The sequence below is a fragment of the Merops nubicus genome, unplaced genomic scaffold (genome assembly GCF_000691845.1).
Source record: "Merops nubicus isolate BGI_N331 unplaced genomic scaffold, ASM69184v1 scaffold23265, whole genome shotgun sequence".
Classification (NCBI taxonomy): Eukaryota; Metazoa; Chordata; class Aves; order Coraciiformes; family Meropidae; genus Merops; species Merops nubicus.
In genome coordinates, this window is record NW_008610732.1 from 261 (window position 1) to 26065 (window position 25805).

The window sequence follows — 25805 nt, forward strand, 5'->3', positions numbered from 1 at the left end:
CGGGTCCGGGCGGGAACAGCCGCTAACAGCGCCCACTGTCACTTGCAGGCCCCCTCAAAACAGACTGTTAGCCATCACAGGCCCTGGTGGAGGTAGAGGCCGTGGGAGCTTATTGCTGAGGTAAGGAGCCGTGGAAGGGGACGGTGTGGGTTCTTCTACCCTTTACCTTGGCTTTGGTTTGCTGTTCTTGCACTGGGGCATTTTACGCTTCTTTCCCGACCCCATTGCTCATTGTATTGCTGTTTCAGTAAACAGGTAGCAAAGGTGGCCTACAGGGCATTTAGGGGTTTATGTCACAGCCTGAAATTTACTTAAAGTACCTTCTCATTCTGAGTTATAACAGGTTGAAACTGGTGGTTTTCGCTAACACTTTCAGCCATTAGCCTGAAAAATAAAGGGAGACAGTAAAGTGCTGGGAGCTGGCACCTTTGAAGTCACCCAAAGATAATCTCTCTTGGTAATTAAGAAAATGGTAGCTTTTCAAAAAAGAATACCAAGAATTGAAGTTGACAAACTTTAAAACACACGTAGTTTAAAACCACTAGTTCTTTCTTGTGGGTTTCTTTTTTTTTTTCCTTTTTTTTTTCCTTCTTTTTTTTTCCCTCCTTTCCTTCTTATTACAAGTAGAAGTACTGAACAAAAATTGGCTTTTTCATTCTTTCTTAATGGAATATGTGGTGGATTGTTTTTTGTTGAATTTCAGTATTAAACTGCTGGTTAAGTTAATACAATTTAACTTATTGCAAATATGAACACCTAAATGTAATGGGGCACATTTTTTAAGCTCAGCTACTCAATTGAATAAATGCAAAAGCTTAAGCTTAAATTAATTGGTGCACAAGCAGCATGGTTAAACATTTAATTGCAATAGTAACAGTAAAGCTAAAATAGAGTTTGATTGTGCAGGCTTAAGGTTAGGGTTTAGGCTAGAATTAACCTAACTTGTTCTCAGATCATAAGTTGATTTCTTTTTAGGCGTGGATTCTCGGATAGTGGAGGAGGACCCCCAGCCAAGCAGAGGGATCTTGAAGGGGCAACCAGTAGGTATGTGGAAAAACTGATGCAGAAAACTTGCTTTATCCAAATGAGAATTCCTAACAGCAGGTCTAAAATACTTGGATTCAGTAACTGTTACTAACTGATGACTTTCACTGTTCTTCAGAAATTGCATATTCAAGACTGGTTGGAAATAGATTTATATTATGGCAGTTGTATGTAGCGACTTTTTTTTTGTATCTTGTAGTAATACAAAGATTATAGCAATAATATAAAAATAAAACAGTAGAAGGATTCTTGGCATTTTATGTTTGTGTACAGTCTGCTATATTATATTCTGCTTAGTAGCCCAGGTCAGTTTCACAGTAGCCACAAATTTAGTTATGGCTGAAGCCTTCCATTCAATAAGTTGAATGTGTACAGTGTGACAGCAGACTCAGATTTTGGCCCTTCACATCTGGATGGAAATCTGTCCGATGTGACTGACTCAGTGGGCGTTTGCCTGCAGTGGTAGTTCTTGCCTAAAGCAAGGCTTCCTTTTTGAATTTCTGTGTTAATGCCAAATGAACACTGTGGCTTTACTAGCAGAAAGTGCTGTGCCACAAAACTCGGAGTGAAAGCTGAAAATAACTTGCATGGCACGCTTCGTAGTTGTTCTTTGTTAAACCCTTGATTCATCAGAGTTCTCAGGTCTCAGGTGCTCTGCCCTTCCTTAGCTGTTTTCTAAGTGTTTGACTAGGTAACTTAAGTAGCATTTCCCATCTGAAAAATCATACCAACCTTTATATCTCGAGCCATTTAAATGTGTCTCATGATCTCCTTATACCAGTAGTCATTTTACTGATTCTAGAAGAAATGCATACGTTAAAACCAAGAAATAAATTTCAAAGATGTTCTAAAAAGTCAAATACACTGGTAATGTGTGTCTACTGTTTTATTTTACTGTGGAAGATGTATTAAAACTTAAATTGTTTTCTCTCAGTGATGTCTCCCACCAGTAAATTCTGTCTGTAAAATGCTACTTGGAGCAGTGGGGAGTTTTCTACTGGAGGCATTGGTTTCTCTGACTAGATATGCTGACTTGTATTATTATCATGGTAAAACAGGTGCTGTCCTAAATGTATGTTCTCTAGTGACCAGTAATGCTCTTTCTTCCTCAGGCTGGGTGGAGAACGTCGGACAAGAAGAGAATCACGCCAAGAAAGCGATGCAGAGGATGACGATATTAAAAAGGTAATAAGTGATAAATGCATCTGTGCAGGAAGAAACTGCCTTACGTGGGATATCAACTGAGTTGTTTGTCTTTCTTTGTTGTAGCCAGCATTGCCATCCTCTGTTGTGGCTACCTCCAAAGAGCGAACACGTCGAGACCTTATACAAGATCAAAATATGGATGAGAAAGGAAAACAAAGGTACACGGAAATCCTTTTTAAGCACTAATGTGGTACTTCTGAATGCTACCCTAAGAAGTAGCTTTAGACTTTAAAAGTACTATACAGATAGTGTTATTTTTCAAAGGTGGTGTTCAAGAGCTACCATAATAGTGTAAAGTTGATTTTAAAAAATACTATCTCAGAGTACTTCATAGCAGTAAACACATAACTCACTTCATGTGCAATGTGGGGGTTATACTTTTCAGGTTACCTACAAGAATAGGTTTGCCAGTGCTATTGCAACTGGTTGTCTTTGAGTAGGACTGATACATGTGGCTTTCTTGGTTACTTAACATTTGAGACTGTTACATCTATCTTGGTATATAATTTATTTTGGTGGTTCAAGGAGGCTTTTGGGTGTGGGTTTTTATCCCTTTTTTTTTAAACGTGTTCCATCATGTTTCGTTTGTCTTACCACTTTTGCACTCATTATGTGTACTCTCTTACCTTCCTGTTGCCTGCTTCTTTTTAGATTCCTACTATGTATATCTGCTTTTTCCTGTATTTTATTTGTGTTAGGGTAACTCAAAAGTTCTTGCTGAAAAGCAGCTCTATTGGGAAGTGTTGGAAAAGCAAATTTGCAACTGTCTCCAACCTCTTGGATGCCATTCATTTCAGTCTGTAGCTCATCTGGTGCAGTCATAACCTGTACCTTAAATAAATAGAAGAATGAGAGCTGGAGAAAGGAACTGTAGAGAACTGCTCTCGTGAGGGCCACAAATGGGTTAGCACCAAAAAGCTACTTTACTTGCTCCTTTTACAGATACACCATCGTTAACAGACTCGATTCCATCACGAATTTCTAGCTGCTTTCCTCACAGAAGGACTTTCAGAGTTCTTAGCGTCTTCCTTCAGGCACTGTTTCCTCAGAATTGTGGCTTTACAATTTTGCACGTCAGCAGTCTTCTGAGGAGATCAGAAAACCAGTATTGATCTCTGTGTGACTTGTGGTGGAAAGAGGCTCCTTAAGAGCACAGCATCTATCGAACTCTTGATTTTGCTCAGTGTCTTCTGGGATATTCCTATACAAATACATTTTGAGTAATTTCTAGCTCTCAATTCTTTATTTGTTCCTATTTCTGCTGTTGAATATGAAAGTACCTTTACCTTTCCATGGCAGGTCTGTGCCACTGTAGTAGAGTGGTGCTGAGTGAAGAGTACCATTCCCTTTCTCTTAATTGGGTCAAAGTTTGAGGCAAAGAAGAGAGCCTGCCTCTTGTAGTGTAGGCTTAATTTGGGATTAAACAGAAAGAAAGAAGGGAAAGGTGAAAGTCAATAAATTAGTTCTTGTTCAGAAGAAGGGAGTTTTACTTAATTTTTCTCAAAACAACAGTTAATTGGATGAGAACAAGTCTGGTTTCATCCTGCAGTGTGGTGCCTTGCTGTAGAAGATGTTGTTAGGCCAACTGTGATGGGTAAACTTTGACTCCTGTGTGGCTCTATTTCTCCTCAATGCTCTGAGTGGGGCAGTGGGGAGTATGTTTTTCAGAAAGCCCAACGACCTACCAGCCTTACTGGTAGCTGACACTGTTTACTCAACCTTTTCTTTCGGTACTCTCTGCTTTTGTTGTGTTGTTTCATTTTGCTTTTAGTATTTCCTTAGTGTCATTATTTCCAGATGTAAAACAGGAAGGTTTCCAATTTTCCCAGTGCTAACAGTGATGTGTTATGGATAAGAGCTGTGTCTCACTCTTAAGCAAAGTATCATATGTGATGGTAAATTATATCCATGGCTGTTGGCACAGTCAATATGTGTTCTTCTGCTTATGGCCTTGAGTGATACTGAGCCTTTAAAAATAAATGTCTCTGAGGTGGAAAGTTTTTCTGATTGCTTATACAAATGGTAGTATTTGAACTGAATCTCAATCTTCTTTTTTGTTTTTATTCAGGAATCGACGTATATTTGGCTTGTTGATGGGCACTCTTCAAAAATTCAAACAGGAGTCCACAGTTGCTACTGAAAGGGTACTTATTTTTTGTTCTATCTGTAAATAATAAACCAAAATTGTGTGGTCAAGCAGCTTTAAGTAGGAGTGAAAGTTCTCCAGGGTGTAGGTTGCAGGTGACACAAATTGGTAAAGAGTGCAGGTTTTTGTTTGGTTTAGTTTAGTGGAATTGGGGTGGAAGGCAGGAAACACTTTCAACAGTTTCATGACTTAACAACGCTATTTCTGACCATTACAGAATTGAAAAGGCAATGTTTTGTTCATTGTTTTTTTTTTTAATGCTATAAATTTTTAAAACATGTAGACCACAAAATAGATTATCATTTTAAGTAAACAAATTGTACTGAGGTGCAGGCTTTGCACCGCTTAGTAGCAACTTCAGAAAAACTTTGTATACAGTGTGGTGGTAACTTTACTCCTGGTCTGCCCTTTTAAATTGTGGAGCGCATGGTATTTGTTTACTGTTGCCCTAAATGGGTTACTCAGTTAATACTAATAACCTTTAGATTTAAAACGGTTTAATTGTTTTTAACCAGTTTAAAGTTTAAGTTTAAACAGTTTGAAAGTTCTGGTGGAAGCAGATAGAAAGTTTTTAAACTTAAAACCTTTTCTGTGTAGTATTAGCATAGCTGGCTTGCAGTATCAGTATTGATCAAGTTCAGATTCAGTATTTGGATGTACTGCTGTTTGACCTAACTTGTCATGTAGCACATGAGAAAGGGCTAAAGTTCTCTGCTGCCTGCTTGCCTTTAGAAAAATAAACTATTGATTAGGATGGTCTAGAAACATGGAGTCCTTGTCTAAGTTATAATAGTATGTGCTCACATAAAGAGACTTTGAGGAGTTATTGCTCTTGGCAATATTTTTCTGAGAATATGTATAGGTATTGTTCCTTACATACACAAAAACTTACTATAAATCAAAGTAGAGGCCTAAGGAGTTTTATGACACAGCTATTGTTATCTAACTAAAAATCAAAATACAGTTTAGTGCCTGGACAACTATTGTACAATCTGAGTATATGGCTGTCTAGGGCATTCCTGGACTGTAGTAATATATCTAATCAGCAATTAATATACTGGAAGTATTTGCACTATTTTTTTTAAGTCGCAAACACCAGTCTACAGTCCTTCATTTGTTTTTGGGAGAGCTGACTTTTTTCCCCTTCAAGTGAAATACCTGAAGGTTTGTTTTGTTTTTTTTTTTTTCTCTTCCTGCCAGTAGGGGGAAACATGTTGAAGCTTGTATTGAGAATTCAAATCAAAATTGAATGATAGAAGAGCAGACAGAAATCCTCAGGGGCCTATAATTTTATAGTTAACCCATTTACTGGTTAATGGTGTAAATGAAAAATTTAATTGGACAGAACTAGAACACTTCCTTGATTTAGAAAAATATTTTAAGATGCTTCTTCATTTATCTTAGCAAAAGAGACGACAAGAAATTGAACAAAAACTGGAAGTGCAGGCAGAAGAAGAAAGAAAGCAAGTTGAAAACGAAAGGCGAGAACTGTTTGAAGAGCGACGCGCCAAACAGACAGAGCTGCGGTTACTGGAGCAGAAGGTTGAACTTGCCCAGTTGGTGAGTTTTAGTTTTGCTCTTGATCTTTCTCTTGTTTAAACTACTGTTGTCTATCTCAGGGTCATTTTCTTTCATTTTTTAGCAAGAAGAATGGAATGAACATAACGCTAAAATAATTAAATACATAAGAACAAAGACAAAACCCCACTTATTCTACATACCTGGCAGAATGTGTCCTGCTACGCAGAAGTTGATGGAAGAGTCACAAAAAAAGATGAATGGTAAGTGGTCTTGGTGATACAAAGACCCCTGTTCTTGCCTCCCTTCGATGTTTGCTGTACAAATAGTTTTTTAAATCTCTGCTTAAATACATGAATTTCATGGTTAGGACAAACTGTATGTTCTTGCATGGGTGTTCATCATAAGTAAACATTACTCTTTCGGTGACTTATTTTTATGTTGGATGTGCTTTGATTCTCTTACAAGAAATCAAGAGGTGTATGCATAATCCCAGAGGTATGCTTTTAAAACATAGTCCTTTACGTTAACTTTAGTACCCAGATGTACGCCAGTGCAGCAGTTTGGTTTTTGAAAAGGCAGATTGTATGGCTTGAAGACCTAAGAAAATGCAGGTTTTCACAAAGGATATGAGAAGCATTTTCTTAACCACATCACTAGAACCTTTTCTTTTTTTTTTTTTTTTGTCTTAATATGTCTTCATTTCTGTTTCACAGGATGACTATATTTTTCTTTTGGAAAACAATTTAAAATACTGCGGTTGATGGTAGTCCTCCTGTTCTTCGTTATTAAACTGAAAATGTGTTGGATTTTTTTTCTTAAGGAGCTTTTCTTCAGCAGGGAGGGGTGGGGGGATCAGAGGAGCTAGCTCACCTGTCTGAACAGCTTATGTTATTTAAGCTTTCCTAATACCTAACCCCTTTTTGCTGATTCTTACTGTCTTTTGTTTACCTCAGGGAGTATAACCTTGTTAATACATAAATACCAGAAAATTAAGGTATTATTTTGACATACTGTTGGTTGAATGAAGTAAAGAGTTCTTTCTGTTAGCTTAGATTTAGGGCTTTACTGTTCTGATACTCAGCTGAGCTGACTGTCCCCTTTGCTTTCCTGTCTTAAGGTAGCTAGCAGTCTTTTCCATTATGCATGAATGGCTTGCTACTTCAGAATGAATAAGGATGCAGTATTTATAAGTTGAAACAATTTGCTAACTTACTAGCTCATAGTTAAGAGGAAAATAGATTTCAGTGTCTGTACATTATCTGAAACTATTATTTATTTATTTCCTAGCAATCTTTGAAAGCAGGCGAAATGAATTTGCAGAGCAGATTAACAAAATGGAGGCCAGGCCCAGAAGACAATCTGTGAAGGAAAAAGAACAGCAAGAGGTGCAGAAAGAAGAAAAGAAGGAAGGACAGAACAAGGAGCAGGAAGAGGGTAAGGTGGCTCAGCAGGTGGAGGAGTTGGAGACAGGTAATCAGCACAATGATGTAGAAATGGAGGAGTTAGGGGAGGAAAAGGGAAAAACAGGTTCAGGGCATAGTGATACAGAGAGAGAACAGGAAGAGGATGAACAGAAACATGAAATGGAGGTTAAAGTAGAAGAGACTGCTGAAGTGGGGGAGAATGACAAGCGACAGGATGGTCAGCCTGAAGAGATCACAGTTGTAAAAGAGGAAAGTGAAAACATTCAGCCAGTGGATAATGAGCAGGATGTGGCTGAAATTAATGAGGCAGATAGCATAGAACCTGTAGAAAATGAAAATGACAAAGAAATGGAACCAGAGACAGAGTGTGATGCTCAGCCAGAAAAAGTGTGTAATGTTCCTTCTCCCAACAAGGAGAAAGGTATCAAACAAGAAATTGAAGGGGAACTTGAAGAAAAACAGGAGATGGCACCTGAAGCTCAGCCAGAACCTGTGGCTGAGATGCTCTCTCAGCCACAGTCTGTGCCACTGCCACAGTCACCTCAGTTGTCTCAGTCCACTCAGGATACAGAGCCCCAGGCAGACAAAGATGAAAATGCTGTGGTGTCGGTAAAGGTGGCTGAGGCACAGACAGAGCAGAATCAGGCACCGAGTGCTGAAATTAAGAGTAAGACTAGGAGCAGAAGCAGGGGTAGGGCAGGGAACAAAACTGGTAAGAGTCATAGCCGTAGCAGCAGCAGCAGTAGTAGCAGTAGTACTTCAAGCAGTACTACTAGCGCAAGTAGTTCCACCACTGCTAGCAGTAGCAGTCGGAGCAGTTCCACCAGCAGCAGCACTACGAGTGGCAGCACGAGCAGGGGCAGCAGCAGCAGTAGCTCCAGCAGTAGCGAAAGTAGAAGTCGAAGCCGAGGAAGAGGGCATAACAGGGATAGAAAACACAGGAGGAGCACGGACAGGAAGCGAAGGGATGCTTCAGGAGTAGACAGGAGTCACAAGTCCTCAAAAGGTGGGGCTAGAGATGCCAAAAGCTCGAAGGATAAAAGTTCAAGATCTGACAGAAAAAGGTCTATATCAGAAAGTAGTCGGTCAGGCAAGAGAGCTTCACGGAGTGACAGAGACCGTAAATCAGACAGGAAAGATAAAAGGCGTTAACAGAAGAGACCAAGCTTCCTTAGCCTAATCTTTGCAGCGAAGATTATTTGAGTGAAAGGATTCCTTGTAAGGAGGAGGAAAAGGCTGCCTTAAGAATTGCATGCTGTAAAAAATCTTTTGGACAAATGCAGACTGTTTACCAGGCATTCTTGTACTTTTTACATAATTTTGTAAAAGGTTACGTATCAAAATTGTGAAGTTCCTGAAAATGTAAAAATAAAAGATTAACACTCCTTTGCATCTTTTTTTTAATATCCTATACTCATTAAGATCCTCTGTATATTTTAATAGGTAAACCTTTAAGTAGATGTGATCACTTCTTCTGTATCATACACTTTTTTTTTTTGTAGAAATAAATGTGCATTTTAAATAAATTGAGATGTCCTGTTGACAATTAAATTCCCCTTTTAGAGCATATTAGGGAGAGGCAGTGTTGCAGGAAACGTGAAATTTTGCTTTTCCCCTCTACTCCTTGCAAGACTAGGAATTTTAAGACCCGGTAAAGGGAGTAACCTCTCCAGTGCTGGGTAGGAAGGGAAAGCAATTGATTTAGATCTTTACTTTTTGTTTTATTCTGTAATCACAAGCTCTTACTCAATTCTATATGCCAGTTTGATAAAAGTTTTTCCTATCCATAGGCAAGCAGTGATTAAGTGGGAATGTTAACACTGGCCAAGATAGCTCAAGTCAGTCTGGCATACCACCCTTACCCACCTTCTGCAGGTGCTTTGGTAGTAGTTTCATGTTCTGGAGACAGTTAATCTGTTTAATGAAGTTCCTTGCTTTGATGGCCAGTTGGGTAAAGACTTCCACTTGCATCTCAATCAGGGATCTTTTTATTTTAGTTGCAGCCTAATCTTTGATCCCTTCATACCACTAGGAATAATGATATTGCAGTGCTGGAGTTACCTGGGACTACACAATACTAATGTTGTGTGCGTGCAAGAATGCTTTCCGAATGTATTTAATACAACTTAAAGTGGTGTGGTGTTATCTATGAAGGTGAATACTGTTTTTATATAATTTTGTATGGAAAACAAATAACATCTGTTGTTCTGTTCTGTACATGTGCAAATAAATGTGGCTTTGTAGACTACTCTCTCAATGCCTATGGTGTTTTCTGTAACACAGGTGTATTATCCTAGTCTTTCAACATTTAAAGTGTGAATCATAATTGCAGGTGACTGTACCTTGGAAGCTGTATATCCAAAATTGTCCTCACAGGATTTAATTAATGCCTATTAACTGAACATGAAACACTGCTGTAATCTGTGTTGTCTTGGCAGGAAGAGAATTCTCAGATTTTGTATGCCAAATCACAGGCCAGGAAGTCCTAGATGGATTCTTTGAATGGATTTGAAATGTAAGCTTATTTTTGTGTTTTTAAAAAAAAAAAAGAGGCCATATATACCCCACTTTTTTTTAACACAGAGCAGGCTTTTGCAAAGTTCTCGTCTGGGAGGGTGTCAATTTTTGTAGTGACAGACCTCTGTATTCTGAAGTGCTGAACTTCCTGGCATGAAGAAATGAGTCTAGCAAGGGATGAAGTGGAGTGTTCTTTCAGCACAAATAGACAGTAGGAAATGTCAGGCTTCCCCCTTCTCAACAAACTCAATACTTTATGTTAATTCTTCAGTCTGTTTGCTACTTCAATATCCTATCTGACCCTGCTTCTGTACAACTAAAAATCAATTTTAGTTCTCAGTAGTTCCCAGCTGTATTTCCTTCCCTTGAAAGCAATGTGGTAGCTTAATGTGCTGCCTTTTTTGAAGGACGAGCAAATGTTCAAAAGTCTTATTGAAGATGTTAAACACAGAAGCTTACCACAAGGAACAAACTTCTATGATGAGTTTGAGTAAATGTTACTGGTTTGCATGTTTCCACTAATTTCACATTTCAAATAGTCTTTGGAAGCCATTTTAATTTTGCAGATTTTTTTTTTTTTGTCTGACACTGCATATTTTTAAGGTTTCCTATTTTGAGCTTAATTGAATGATTGACTGCTGTAATGCATTTACTGTGCAGGTTTTAATGGCTGATACTGTAGTCATGCAAAGCTAGAGAAGGGGGTTGCTATTCAGAAGCCACTGTTTCAGAGGAGCATGTTACAGAGCTTTATAAATATGTGCATCCTGGTAACTGAACTAGGGAACGGATTGATTACATTGTTTCTGGTGGTATTACAGGCAGCAGTGTTCTCTTTATTTTTTTGACAGGGTGAAAAGCTGAGTTTCATTGTGGAGTACAAATGTATTTGATGTATTTGTTAGTTTAATGTTTGTTAGAAGAAACTTACTGACGTGGTTAAATTGTGGCTATAGCAGCTCAATGCAACATAAACATCAGTATAGGATAACTTCATAAGAATGACGTTTTCTAAAAGATAGTCAAACCAGTATTTCTGTACAGAAACAGTAGATAGTTGTATACTGTTAGCACAATATTACATAAAGACCTGTGTCTTCATAAAGCAGTAGTATTTTTTGTAATTCTTACACTTTTCCCCTCAAGATCCCATCCTCCTACCCTGAAACAGTTTTGGAGCTGTGGATAGGGCTGAGACCTCAGGTACAGTTTCCTCCCTCTGTTCCTGCTCTACAGTTTCAAATAGCTGACAAATTCAGTTGTGAAATTAATGTAACAGTTTGGGGTTTCTGAGAACCAAGTGCAGATAGCACAGAGTTAGGAAATATTTTAGTAATTTTCTTACTTTCCCCATAGTGGTGAGTAGAGAGCAAAGGGAAAATGTCCCCTTTTCTTCTCACTCAAGTAATGTGGAAAAACAAATTATATAAAAAGTGCCTAGAACACCTTCATTATAATGTATTGATAGGAAACCTGAATAATTTTTCTGTGGAAAGTAGGTATTAGTGAACTAAACACTCACCTCCAGTAAAATCCATTTCTAAAACCAGTAGATTTGTGAGTAGATTTCTAGAGCATCTTTTGTTTATCATTAAAGTAATGGACTCATGGTTAGGTCCCAGTTATAATTTTGAGGTTCAGGTTTAGCTCCTGATTTGTAGCAATTACTATGGCACAAAAGGACAAACATTGATTTCATGTGCACCACAGGTCTTTAAAATGAGTTTCCCTGCTCTAGAGAACTATTCTCTGAGACTACATGTATTTATGTTGGGAATAAATGCTGTGGCAGTGATGCATAAGCAATATACAGAGATCTGTGGTTTGGGGGATATAATTTGGCTTTCAGACTTTATTTTTCCCCTCATCTCAGTTTTATAGCAACTTGTGTTTTACCACAAACCTTGTTTAGGTAGTTGTTGTTAGGTGACAGCATTCTATTGTATGGCAGAATGTGAGGCCTTCAAAGTTTGGAAATGTATTATCAAGATTCAAAGTAGTATAAATCACAAGTTCCATGATTTTCTAGGAATGCACTGTTAGTTGTCATGCTTATAACAGTTTTTGTAATAGGGAGGCAACGATGGCTCTTTTTTGCTATTTGTTATGCTGCCAAAAAACATAGGTTTAAATCTGGATGATGAATGACTGGTACCTTTTAGATTTGTGTAACTGAAAGACTGAATAATTGTTTGAGTTACTAAATTTTAAAAGATACTTGTTTAAAAAAAATCTTTTTGACATGACATCGATTCAATATAATAGTTGAAAGTGGTTTTGCCATCAACTATATTCTTCCATGTATTAGTACAATATTCTACACCATGAAACCCTACATTTGCTGTGGAGCCTTTTGGTGCTACTGTAAGAATATAACCAAAGCTGCATATCCTATTGTTATTATAAAACATATGTTGACTTTAATGTACTTCGGAGAACTTTTACCAACTTAAGATTTGCTTTGGGGTCTTTACTGATAATGCAGATCCTGAATAGTCCAGGAAACGCAACATCTCCTTTACCGCAAAGGACACAAAGCCGTGTCTTACAAGAGCCATCCAGTGTGCCATACTACTCAGTTTCTTTAAATTACACCATAAATTGAGCTGATTCTTCTCTGATTTTTAATATTTCATAAGGGATATCTGCATTTCTAGCTTGGTAGTTAGTTAGATGTCACTGCAAATAAATCAATAGCTTCACCTTAATGAAAACTGTTGAAAACAGATCTTTTTCATTAGCATCGTTTGTCTTCAGATGTGTAATAGGACTCAGATTTGTTGCCTCAGTTCTGCAGAACAGAAGTAAACTGGTCTCTATATGCTATGAAACTTTCAACTTTGTCCTCTGGAAGACATGTATGACAAACTCCATGAATCTTTATCTTTGACTTTAGTTCAAAGGTGATTAGAATTTTATGTGCTTAAAATGTTTGTAAGTATAGAATTTACACCCAGAAGAAAAGAATAATCGATATAAATATGATTTCTTACTGAGTTACTAGAGGAACAAGTAACACAGAGATCAGAGCAGGGATCATCAACCTTTTAACAGCTCCAGCCTAGAAGAAGGGTTGTTGAAACTAAGCTACACAATGAGCAGTGCCCAGAATAATTTGAAAATTGCAGATGTAGATTAGACAGACTAGCTAAGGTGAACTGCAACATTTTATCTCTATATAAAGACTTGGGAATTAGTTGGGGTATCAATGTGAAAGTGAAGTCAGAGCTGTACTCAGAGCTGTTTTGACAAGTACAGTAATAATACGCAGATCTCAAGGTGTGGTTCTGGAAGTTTCTTCTCCCACATCAATGTCCGGAATTATGTCATTTTAGGTGGCAGAATACCTGACTCTTCCATTTTTATATGGATCAGTTCCACACTACCAGGTTCAAAAAGAGGCTGTTAACCTTTCTATGCCCATCATTGGCTTTTTGCCATGTTCCATAGTTGATGTGCAGCATTATGAAAGACTCATCGTTTCTTGGTGGGATAAAAATATTGTCCTTTTTTTGATTTTGTAGAGCACAGTACAGAGAGTCCCTCCAATATAAATATCTTGGATATTCCTTCTCACTAATCTAACTGTAGAGGCTTGAGAATAAAAAAATAAAATGCCCATTCGGCTTTACTACTTTCCAGGTTTCTTTGCATTTGTCATGTTTTACCTGCTTGTAATTCCATTTCTGCCCTTTCATCTACTACAGATAAATTTACAGGACCCCAGGGAAGGTCCCAAATCACTGCTAAGTAACACAGGATCTAGGAGAGTGAAGGGGAGATAATGTTGGTGCTGGAGGGGCACGGGGGCTACTCTATCGTGTGTCTTCCCTGGAGCAGAAGGCAGCTCTCCGATGGATTACCTAGCAGCAGAGGCAGCTGGTGTGCTGGGCCATAGGATAGGCCTCCCTGACTGCCGGGTCATGTGGCAAAGGAAGGGGCCAAAGTTAGATTGCAACTGCAGGCCGTGTCATCTGTTGTGATTTTTTTGTTTGCAGGACATTGCTGGTTAACGTGACCCTGGCTCACTTCGCGCCCTCTCTCCCACCCTCCAATAGAAGATCTGTTTGCTGGCTCGTTAGATCAGCACCAATGTCTGGCAGGTCTCATTTGTGGAGCAGGAGGGAGAAGGAACTATGCTGCAGCCTAGGGCACAGCTTAGGTTCATGGAAGGAGAAAGCAAAGCAAATTCTGCATGAGTCATGGTCAGGACTGAAGGAGGGGCAGGTCTATGACTGCAAGTATTATCAGGTTGGGAAGGAATGCAGATTCTTGCAGTGCTATCATGATGGTGGAGAGAAGAGGCTAGCTCATGCAGGAGAGTGGGAAAGGAAAGGTAAAGCCCTTTTTGTAGGTTAATTAGACTGACCTACCTATATTGTGTTTAGGTGATGAAGTGCAGACGATGTGGAGCCTTGGAAGCAGAACTTGCTTCTAATGCAAACCTCTCTGCAAGATTTCATTTATAGCACAACTTCATACCTATATAACCAGCGTACAACTCCCTGCCTACAACTTTAAAGCATAATCTGTATTTGAGAACATTTTCTATAACTTCATATTGGATATTAGGTTGCTAAGAAACAAGAGAATATTGCTTAAAAAGCAGGACATACCATTTGCATAGCTTTGGTGTATTGCTCTGTGATCTATCATGTAGGGATAGCATATGGATTTTCTAGTTGTCTCAAGAGCCTGAAAACTGCTAAGCACCTTTAAAAGGCTTTGAGGTTGAGCAAGTATTCACCACATGCAACGACTGTACTCAGTATCTATTGCCTGAGAAAACTCCACAAGAGTATGTGGAAAACATTTCTGATTTGTGTCCCCAGTGACCACCTATAAATAATCTGAAATGTATCAGTGCACATAAAATATGGTTTATTGACAAAAAAATCTAGAAAATTGTCCGTAGCTGTTTTAGCAATCATTCAAATCAATACGAGCATAAAACTGACAGTCCACCTTAAAATCAAATGAAAGGTGTATATTAAAAATGCATTCATAATCCAGAAAAAATCCTAATACAACTCTTACAGAATTTCTCCTAACACAGTCTTCCACAAACTCAGTACAAAAGAACCTTCCTAACAGACACTAAGTTTTGATGTGACCAGAACTAGTTTCTTTATATTCAAAACATCGGCGTAGCTATCAGAACATGGTTAATTATTAAACGCACGGGTACAATCAGGACACCTGACTTTGCAGATTGCTGGCAGGTTAGCATAGTCTGCTTCTGTTTAAGCAGATGAGAGAAGGAAAATAGGATTCAATGTTTATTTGCAATGTTTTGTTAGGCTAAGAAGAATAATGTAGAATATTCTTGCGAACTGCACATCGATGTGGTTTCCAGTTTCAGTGTGCTCTAGATTTAAGTTAAAATGACAAGAATCCTGAATAAGAGAGTTTTACTCTTAGTAGCTTCATTTTTAATGAGTCTGCAGAGTACAAAGGTACTTTCAGAATGGAAGAAGTGTGGTGATCAGGAATGCGAGAGTAAGTAAAATGTGGTTTTCTTTCAAAAAATGTGGTGTATTTGCAACTATTAGGAACCAGAATGTCGAAATTAGCAAAGAAACAGACTGAAAATGAGTAGCCATAGGAAATGTTTGTTGTCAGTATGCTAAATTTATGAGCAATAGGCTTAAACTTCTCAAACAAAAGGAGAAAAAAAAATATTTGCTGGATTGCATTGTGTAAGTATATAAAAATCAAAGTTCAGTAAAAATACTCTTGAATAGCTATTTTTTTTCAGATTTCCTTAAAACTGGCAGTATAAAGCAACTTTGAAGTGTTTTTTAACTGATTCTTTACAGGTACAAAACAATTGTGGTTCTTTTTTTTAAATGTGGTAGACTATCAGCTGAGAAAGAAGACTATATTGTTAGGTTTATAGTACATTCATAGCCCATTCTGCAAAACTTTTTTTTTTTTTGTACTGTAAGCAAACTGTTTGACTGGGTTTTTTTGTAATCTTTCTCACAAAAAAAACATGTTAATATATCCTCTTTACTTATTTTTCCTTCTTTAACATGAAGTAAGAGCAGTAACTAGTTTTGGAGTTTCTGGGGAGTAAACAGCTCTGCAGGAGGAAGGGCTACTGAATCACAGTGGGCAGTGATAAATAATGCCCCATTTATTATCCACTGATTACCATTGTGAAATCTGTCATAATCATACATAGCTGAAGCTATTTCTAAGCTGTTTCTGTTGGTTTGACAGCCTTTACTGATGCACTTTCAATGTGGATAGCATGCCCTGAAGTGGAAGAGAGCTTAGATTTCCTCAGCTGATGGATCTTTATTTCCCTGTAGAGCCCTACTGACTTTAGTGGGTTCTGGATGCTCAGAGAAGTCTGTCTGTGTGGAACAGCACGTGTTATGGCCTCCAAACTGACCAGAGCACGTCAGTAGTGCTTTCTGTGGGGAGGCAGAGGTGGAGACAGAGAATGTAAAGTCTTTCAATTTGAACTGGAAACCTTGGGTTTGATGATGTGTTTAAGGTCTATATTGCTTAAGCTTCCCTACTTTTTTCATAAGTTAAATGTATTAAAAATAGAGGACAAAATCTCTGACATGATTACTAGGTTTAACTTAGAATTTCTAAAGCATAGAACTACATATGTGCCTGGGAAATAATTTTAAGCTGGTTATATCTGACTTTAATAGTTGAACTTGCTAATTCTCCACACGCATTTCAGCACTGAAGGCTTGGCTGAGTAAGGACTAGGACTAGAATACATCTATATAGGATGAGAGCTTTCCTCCTTGATGTCTGTAGTAAATGGGAAATTCAAATAGGGATGCTTTTTGCATTGGTTGCTTTCCACTTGGTCATATATATGGATTAATAGCGTAACCATGCACATATTCGTGTATTAACAAACATTTGAATATAAGTATCAGACTTCTTCAGTAACCTATCTGACTCCAGACAAAATGGCTGTTATATTTAATTGTTTCTATCTTTCCACATACTATTCCAGTGGCAATGAGCAGAGTCCAAGCCACTACAGACTACTTAGGGCCTGACTGCCGGTATCTTAACTTCAAAACAGGGGAAGAGATAATTGTATACTCCAAACTTTCAAGGAAAAATGAAAACTTGTGGACAGGAAGTGTAAGTATTTCAGTCTGAAAGACTTATTTCCTTATAAATGATTTAGATAGTATAATAATAGTGTAACAACTGCAGTCTGCTTCCTTTCTAGGGATTTTCCATCTGATTTGTAATAGTAACCAGTCATGGATCAATATAGTATTTGGGAGATGGGTCATTGTTGTTGTTTCTATAGAAAGAGAAAATAAAATCTTGGCAAAGATCTGGTGGAGAAACAAAGAATCAGATCCAGAGAACAGAATCCAATTTTTCAGTCTCCATCTAATCATTTGGCTGCAATGATTTCATCTGGTCCCCTTAAAAACATTCACATTTATTAGGTCAGTTACCTACCACCAGTCCATGGGTAAGGTTTTACAGTTGCTTAATCAGCAATCCAGTATTTGGACCTGACTTCACAGTTCAGCGCTCAGGGAAAGTTCCCAGAGAATTTATCACATGTATTTAATGATTTGGAACAACTGAGAATGTAGTTAGAACAGCCATGTAGTTATGTTATAGCTAAGAAGGAATAGATGCATCAATCCAAATCCAACTTCTAGTAGAACTGTGTATGTGCTTCAAAACCAGAAGATCATAGTAGGGTTTTTTTTTGTGTTTTGTTTTGTTTTTGTTTTTGTTTTTGTTTTTTAATGATCTCTCACATTTTTTGTTTAACAGTGAAATTCTTGTCTTCATTTTTTTTTTTACCCAAGAGTATCTTTGCAGGTACCTCACTCTTCCTTGCTTTCCAAGATGTATCCCTCCATTAAAGGCTATGTGCAATGGTTTGACGTAAAGCTAGCAGCTGTTTCTTGGTCAGACTGACCCTTTCTTGATTCTTTTGGGCGTTACCATCAACACATGTTCTGTAGTCTGGTTATATTCATTGCCATTTTTTCTTCAGCCACAGCTGGCCTCACACCTGAATTTCATATCCTACTTTTTTTATAACTTATTCCACGTCATTAGTTATTAAGGCATGATTTTTCTCCCACTTGAGTCAATGGGAAATTTGCAGCTGATTTTAGTAGCAGCTTGCTGAGCCAATCTGTACACACAACACTTTCTTGGGTTGAAGCAGTGTTAAGGCTACTGGTTTGGTTCTGCAGAAACACATGTTCATAAAAATAATACAGAAAATAATAGTATAGAGTAATATATTTCCCTTTGCTTTCTAAAATGTCAAATGGAATAATAAGCCCATCTTCTATCCAAAAAAGAAAAGAAGGGGGTAGGGGATAGTCCCATAAACTTATTATTTATTTATTCATGCATTTAAAACTTACCACTGATGTTTAAATGCTCTCTTTCCTTTTTTATTTTTTTACAGAAAGGAAAGGATTTTGGGTATTTCCCAAAAGATGCTGTGAAGGTTGAGGAAGTTTTTATTTCAGAAGAAGTTGAAGTGCTCACTAAGGTAAACCAACATCACCAGATTTTACAGTATAGTTCACAGCAAATGAAAGTCTAGCATCCCATGAGAAATTCAAGTGTTGATGCATATTTTATTTCAGATAATTCAAAACATGTCTTTTTAATGATTGTCCTCTAAAATAATTTTTATCTAATAAATTATATAGAACCATTAGGAATACTATTATTACAGTCTTTTGTGTCAATTTATACACACACAGCTACACAGATAGAGAATAAAGATACACTGCTCTGCTTTAGAAAATTACACCTGAAAATATTTTAAAAGTTCATATTGTTCTTTTAGGAAACTGATTTCCTTTGTCTCCATGGAGATAAGTACACTTTTGAAAATGAAGATAGCATGTTACATGATCACAACAAAGAAAGTGAATATTCATCATCTGATGCAGAATCAAAGCTGTGTGAAAATGAACTCTTAAAACATACAAGGGACTCCATGCAAAAGGAAGGAGTGGAATCTGTTTCTGAAAAACAGATTTCTGATTCCCAGAAATCACTCACTCAGGAGGAGTCTGCAAGCAACAAGTTGGTCAGAAAAAATGAAAACAGTGAAGATGATACTGAAGAGCCACAAATGCAAAACAGTCTCCAACTAGAACCCGTTTCAACTCAATCTAGTTGGATTGCAGGATGGTTCACCACAGGCAGTGAAAATGATGAAGAGCCCTTAGAACCCATTACTGAATCTTTAGAAAATACATACCGAGGGAGAAAAATAGTCTTAAGTGCTGAGGATGACTTACAGGAGCCAAATGATAAGGAGGAACAAGAACCTCCAGCATCTGTTTGGTTTCAAGGTGGCCTGACAGACTTTCTGTATTTTGGTGAAGAGAATAATGTGGATGTTGGTTTGGCATCAGAAAAAAATGACCCACAAATCCATGATGTTTCTGATGTGCCTAGACATTCCAATAATGAACAGGAAACAGCAGCCACAGAGGAAACAGCAGTCACAGAGTTACCAACAGAAGAGAGTGAAAGCCAAGAATCCAAATCAGATTGGTTTAATTTAGGTTTAAGTAATGTTCTTAATTTTGGCCACTCTGAGGAAGACCAGCAAAGAAGAGAAACAAAGGACAAAACAAGTAAGACTGAAGAAGTACAGACTTTAGATCAGAAAGAATCACACATGGACAAAGAAACAAAGGAGATAGTTAAAGAAGCGACAGAGGCAGAAGATGAAGAGAATTATGCACAAGAAATAATAGATTCAAATAGTAATGTGCCATATCTTGGGGAGATACTAGCAGGTATGGGTACTCTTCATGCCACCAAAAGCCCCTCGAATAGCACAAAAACATATTTTGACATACTAACAGGTGACGAAGAGAAGGCAGTTGAACCTTACAGTTCAGGACAAGACTTGGTATCAGAAAGCCAGCTCCTGAAAACCACTGAAGCTGAAAAGACAAATCAGGAGTCAGAAAGCAAATACGGCCGGTCAGGTTGGTATGCAACTATACATAATAGATTTATTAATTATAATACGGTCACATATGATAATTAGCAGGGACACGGATCAATTGTATCAGATCGTATTTCTTCTTCTAGTCCACCTCAGTATTGTGATCCCTCAGACACACAAAAAAAGCGAGAAGCCTGACACAGCTGAGGAGCAGAGCTATTTCTTGTCTTCCAGTCATTCTGCAGACATACTGAAGTTTTAGAGTTCAACAGCCAAAGAGCAAGTGCAGAGTTTGCAAGATGATGTGTCTTTTAGTGAAGAAACTCTTCTAACTGAAAATGATGATGGAATATTACAAGGAAATAATAAGAGCAATGAAAGTACAACTAAATCAGAGAGTTAGTGAGGAGCTGTCTGAAAGAGATGAGGGTGCAATCCAAGAGAGCAATCTGTCTTCCTCACTAGCTGTGCAAAATAATCAATAGAACAATGAAGCAGAAGAACATTTTGTCAAATTCGTTAGCGATAGTGATGCTTCACAAATTTTACCTGTGGAAACACTAGTAAAAGCTGAATTATCACAAAAGAGCAATGTACCCTTGTTTAGTTATTTCAGTACTGAAGAACATGTTTCCAAGAGTAGTGAAAGTTGGGGGGGGGGGAAGGTTATTACCATGACCCTGTCTCCAAAGATTGACTCTCCGAAGATGCATTTACCTTCAAATTTAAATTTTCAAAATACAGTGAAAATTAACTCATCTGGGGGGAAAAGAAAAAAATGAAACAGTTGAAACAGTGCAAAACAAACAAAATAACCTGCACACTTGTATCCAAGAATCTGTAAATTCAGAAAATGAATTACCAAGTTATGGGGAACTACCAGGAACTGCAGATAATCATCTGCACATCAAGGAGACTCCATGTGACAGTGAACTGAGTCTTGTTCTGGAAACATTTGAGAAAGGCAAAGCAGTTGAATGCTGTGATACAGAATAAAACTCAGCATCAAAAAGCCAGTTCAAAATGGATGAAAAGAAAATATACAAACCAGAGATTAAAAGAGACCCAGTGGGTTTTTGATTAAAACAACATCAAATACTTCAGTCAGGATATTTTTAAATGATCAACAGTACCAGAAATCTGAGAAGTTACAGGAATTGACTCCAGTACAACCTTTCCCTCCCCACACCTCATCTAGTGGCTTCAGTTTAACAGGTACCAAAACTTCCAAAGAAATTGGCCACTGGGAAAGACGTAGAAGAGTTTCAGAATGGAAGATAAAAACTGTTTGCTGAGAACTAAGTTTTCCTGAGGAAAAAAGGCATCAGTATAAACCCTGATAAAACACTATGGGAGAAACAAACTGAAGGCATCTCAAATCAGAAGATTAAACATAATGAATCCAATAACAGCAATGCAGATACCTTCAAAGAGAATGATCTTTCTCTTTATCTGGCAATGCAAAATAACAAACTATTGCAGTAGCAATAAAAAAAGTCAACAAAATCTACCAGAGTAGTAAAAGATAAGACAATGTTTGATGCTCTTGCTGATAGCTTGTTGGGAGAGAAGCTATGAACTGCACAAATTCCTATGAATGTGCAACGTCATCAGAAAGGTGAAGCAGAAATAACAAAGAAAGATTCATGTTCCCAACATGAACTGGTACCAGAGAATGGGTTAGAGGACAGCCTTAATCCAGATCTTAGAAAGCAATATAAAAATCACGTGATAGCATAAAAGAAGAGATTATTCTGTATCATCATATTTAGGCCCACCAATTCAAGCTGTGATGATGATGCAAGATACAAACACACAGAAAATCAATTTAAGTTTTGGACGGCATCAGCAAGCATGACTTCAAAAGGCAGAGTAACATTATAATCTTTAGCTGAATCCAAGTCCAACAAAACAATTTATAAAGAAAATTTATATACAGTAAAAGTAACAGCAGTCACATGATATTCATCTGACTAAATGTCAACCTTTACCCTAGAAGCCCTCTTAAATAAAATACAATTTTAAAGGGGAAAAAAAATATAGCATTACAGTTAGTGTCTCCTAAACCCCTCAAACCAGAAAGCCAGACTGCTATTTAAAAAAAAAAAAAAAAAACAACCAAAAAAACCCAACCAACTGATTAATTAAATCCTGACAACCTGGGATTGCTCAGAAACCCAGCTTATAAAGTGTATGTTGAAAAATAAGATACTGTTGTAACTGAAAGGATGGATCATACTGAAAAATTAATTGCTGCTACTAAAGACAGGAGAGAGAATGAAAAAAAGAATCTGAAAATCAGAGACAAAGACATATAAATAATAAAAATTATGTTCTAACAGAAAGAGCTCCAGGTAGTATTTTTATCAGACTATCAGAGTTCTTTGCAAACGTATTCAGTAAAACTAAAAAGCCTGTTGAAAAAAGTCTGAGGATACATGTTTTGTCAAAAAAAACCCAAATTAAAATAGGGATGGCATTAGGACTAGTATAATTAAATACGGTACAGAAGAATGAGATGGAGTTAAGAGAACAGGAATCTGAACAAGAAAAAGATACTACTAAATCTGTAGGAGGTAAAGTAAATGATGAAATCAATTTAGATATCATGCAAGGTACATTTGAGGAAGGGCAGCTTGGCATTTTGGAAAAAATACTGCTGCAGAATCCAGCGAAAACAAGGAAACTGACAAAACTGTAGTAGGGCAGACTGAATTTGTGTCCCCAAAATCAAGCAAAACCAGGCAAATATTGTACAGTAAACAGTCAGATTTATTTACCAAGGCCACTGATTACATTCCAACAGTTTTATTTAAAGTTAAAACAGGATGTTAAAGAACCCTTAGAGCATCTCTACGAAGGATGCAAACTGATGCAGTTGCATCAGCAGTCTGAAAAGATTCGTCATGAGATCACAGCTTACTCGCCTAAAAACAATGTTATACAGAGGAAACAAATGACTGTGCGCAAAAGGGGCACATTTTTGACACTGGGCAGGAAAAACGTATGGAAAAAAGGAACATTCCTTTTTAGCTGCCAGAGCTTTTGTCTGCTGTAACAATTAAGTGTGCGGTCCAAACTGCAGCTAAAGGTACTGGACTAATGCTTCACTAACAGGAATTTAGCAAGAACAAAATATGCTTTGTTTGAGGGGAAAAACGCAACAGATACAACACTGTCTCATTCTAGTGATTTAAAATCAAGAGTGAACAACCCTAACTTATAGTAGTTAATGACTGATTTATTATATTTTGAGGTTCTGATAGTACAGACTGAGTTAATATTAAGGTTTAACAGTCAGTTACTCAGCTTCCTGACCTTTGACTAATAGACTATTTGTGATAAGTATCTTTGGCTGGTAGTGGCTTGAAGCACAGAATTAAAAAATAATTCATTTGTAAATGCTTTGGGTTTTTTTTTTCTACATGGGTAAGTAAGGTGTGAATTTTTTTGAAAATATTTTGGCTTCAGGCAATTTACCCTAAATTTACACTGAAACTGAAGCAACTAGGTGCCTTCCGTCACACTTCAGCATGAACATGCCTGTGGTTTCTTGTATTTCACAGTGAAGTTTGTTACCGTGTGGGAAGATCTTAACCTTTAATCCTACATGGCATTTTTGATTGTTCTTTCAGTAAAGCTTTTCCCATTTTTATCTGGATATGAGAAAGAGACCTACTAAACCCAAGTAGGGATTCTAGAGAAAAACAGTCAAAACCAAGCATATTTTTTCCTGACCATTGATTTTAACTACTACAACACCAGTTTTGGTTAAAGCTCTATCCTCCAAACTGTTCTGAGACTATTATTTGAACAAGTATTACTTACATCAGAAATATGTAGCACATTTTTACTCCAAGGTAGCAATCTAGCGTTTGTCTTTAAGTTGAGGAAAATAAAAATCCTAAAATCTCTGTAAAGATTACTATCCTATAGAAGTGTGACAGTTGAAGCCTCTGAAAATAAGCATGATTTCCCTTCACAACCATTTCCAGGAGTAGGCAGTAGAAGAAAGCTACTAGAAGAAACACCAGAGAAGGAACATGAAATCAGTGCTGCTGTAGAAAATGAACACAACAGTGACCAACGTTCAAAAGCTACAGTGATTCCTTCAGTAAATTATGAAGAAAAAATTGACAGTTCAGTAGTTGATTCTCAATTTGATGTCAAAAAGCCTTTCTCAGATGCCATCCAGAACTATGTTCCGCGTAGTGGTAAGTGCTAAGTTTCCTAATTTTAAGGAAACTAAATTTGCAATATAAAAAAAATTAAAAATTAGATGGAATTATATTAAATTGATAATTGTCAACCTTTGTTTTTCCTTATGAATGAACCAGAAGGAGGCTGGGTGTATCAGATCCTTCTGTGCTTGAATGCTCTTGAGATTGGGGAATTGATGAAGTCAGCATTGTCAGCAGTGATGAGTATTATCAAACAGGTAAGAATTTTTGTTTTATTTATATTAGTGCAAAATTAAGCCAGTTATTGGTTATGTTCTGCAATTAAGCTTGTAAAAAACAAAAGGGAAAAAAAAGTCTTTTAAAATAAACCTTCTGCAGTCCCCTTGCTTCTAGGGGTATCTAATGCTAACTAGGATAGAGATGGAAAAAGAAAACGTCAAGGTAGCTGCTGTTCACCTGCCTGTGTTCTTCGCACTGCAGAACTTAGTGTGGGTTTTTTTTACAGAAGAGCCAGGAAACACCTAGGTGGTCAAAATATCAGCATTTGGGTTGGGTCTTGGTTTTGTATATGACACTGATAACTCCCTCAAGTTCTCATGACAGTACTGCTTACATTTGCTTGGAGTTCTAAAGTTTGCATTAGGATCAGTAAAGTAACAGGAATACTTTCATTGCTTTTAAAAAGTAACTTCAAAGCCTTGACTCCCAAAGACTCCCATAGTTCATAATTGCCTAAAAAAATGCTTTTCTAAGCAAATACATAAAATACAAAATGGGATTATGATTGCTATGGAGATGTCTTAAACATAAAAATGTAGAGACAGAGTGAAAGTGAACCTTACTGGACAAAATGTAAATATAGTTGGATTTGATGATCTTAAAGGTTTTTCCCAACCAAAATGATTCTATGATTCTATTATTCTATAATGGCACAAGAAACAACACTGACAGATAAATGTGAGAAAAGGTAGATGGTGTTGCACTGTATCCCTAAACAGAAGGGTAATATCAGGTAAACTGGTACATGGTAATATACTATAATACTTCATTAATTTTGGTATTTTGAATCATAGAATGTTTTGTGTTGGAAGGGACCCGCCTGCAGTGAGTAAGGACCTCTTCAAGTAGATCAGGTTGCTCAGAGCCCCAGTCCAATATAACCGTGAATGCTTCCTGGGATGGGGCATCTACCATTCCCTGGGTTTAACTTAGTTCAGATCGGGGAACTGGAGTTTTAAGAACCACAGAAATTTGTTCCTGATTTCCAGTGTACTTATGTACATCCTACATAATGTAGTCTACATTGCAGCCTAGGAGATAAAAACAGAAGGTGGAAGGGCTTTGGTTATTTTTTTAAATCATCAACCAGATAAGACTTCAAAGCGTTTTGATAGTTCACTGCTGTGACCAAGCTTATTCTTGTGTTGACACAGCTGAAAACGCCACTTACATCTCTTACATATATAAAAGACCTATGGTCTCTTAGGTAGTACCAGCTTTACAAGCAAGTCACCTTGCATTCTGAAAACTGAGTTGGCATACGTTCCAAAAAAAAAAAAAAAAAAAAAAAAGTGTGTAGTTTAGTACATGTAAAAGAATTACAAAAATAGAGTTAGTGCTACCAAATGAGATGAAAAAGAATCCCCTGCTGCGTGGCACTGCAGCTGCCGCTTACGCTTCAGCAGTCCCGGTACAATGAACGTGCAACGAAGACACTGAGCCGCAGAACTCGTTTAAATGCGGTTGAGCTACTCCTGGGCACCAGGCGGCCTCAGTCGGTCACCGACCCACCTGTTGTCGCCAGCCCGCCCCGCCCCGTC

General features: G+C 37.5%; 2 protein-coding genes across 2 annotated transcripts; both read left to right on the plus strand.

The window, feature by feature from the left end:
- Positions 1 to 48: 48 nt before the first annotated feature.
- Positions 49 to 8726, plus strand: PNN (pinin, desmosome associated protein; the record flags this gene model as incomplete). Its single annotated transcript, XM_008941007.1, has 8 exons — positions 49 to 120; positions 976 to 1044; positions 2157 to 2229; positions 2314 to 2408; positions 4319 to 4394; positions 5801 to 5956; positions 6039 to 6177; positions 7205 to 8726. Coding segments are annotated over 8 exons (1969 nt in total), but the record flags the coding sequence as incomplete, so codon positions are not given.
- An 8125-nt stretch (positions 8727 to 16851) lies between these two features.
- MIA2 (melanoma inhibitory activity 2) lies at positions 16852 to 24242 on the plus strand (the record flags this gene model as incomplete). The annotated part of the gene is made up of 5 exons (XM_008941008.1): positions 16852 to 16980; positions 18293 to 18379; positions 18683 to 19844; positions 23800 to 24018; positions 24142 to 24242. Coding segments are annotated over exons 1-5 (1698 nt in total), but the record flags the coding sequence as incomplete, so codon positions are not given.
- Positions 24243 to 25805: the final 1563 nt, after the last annotated feature.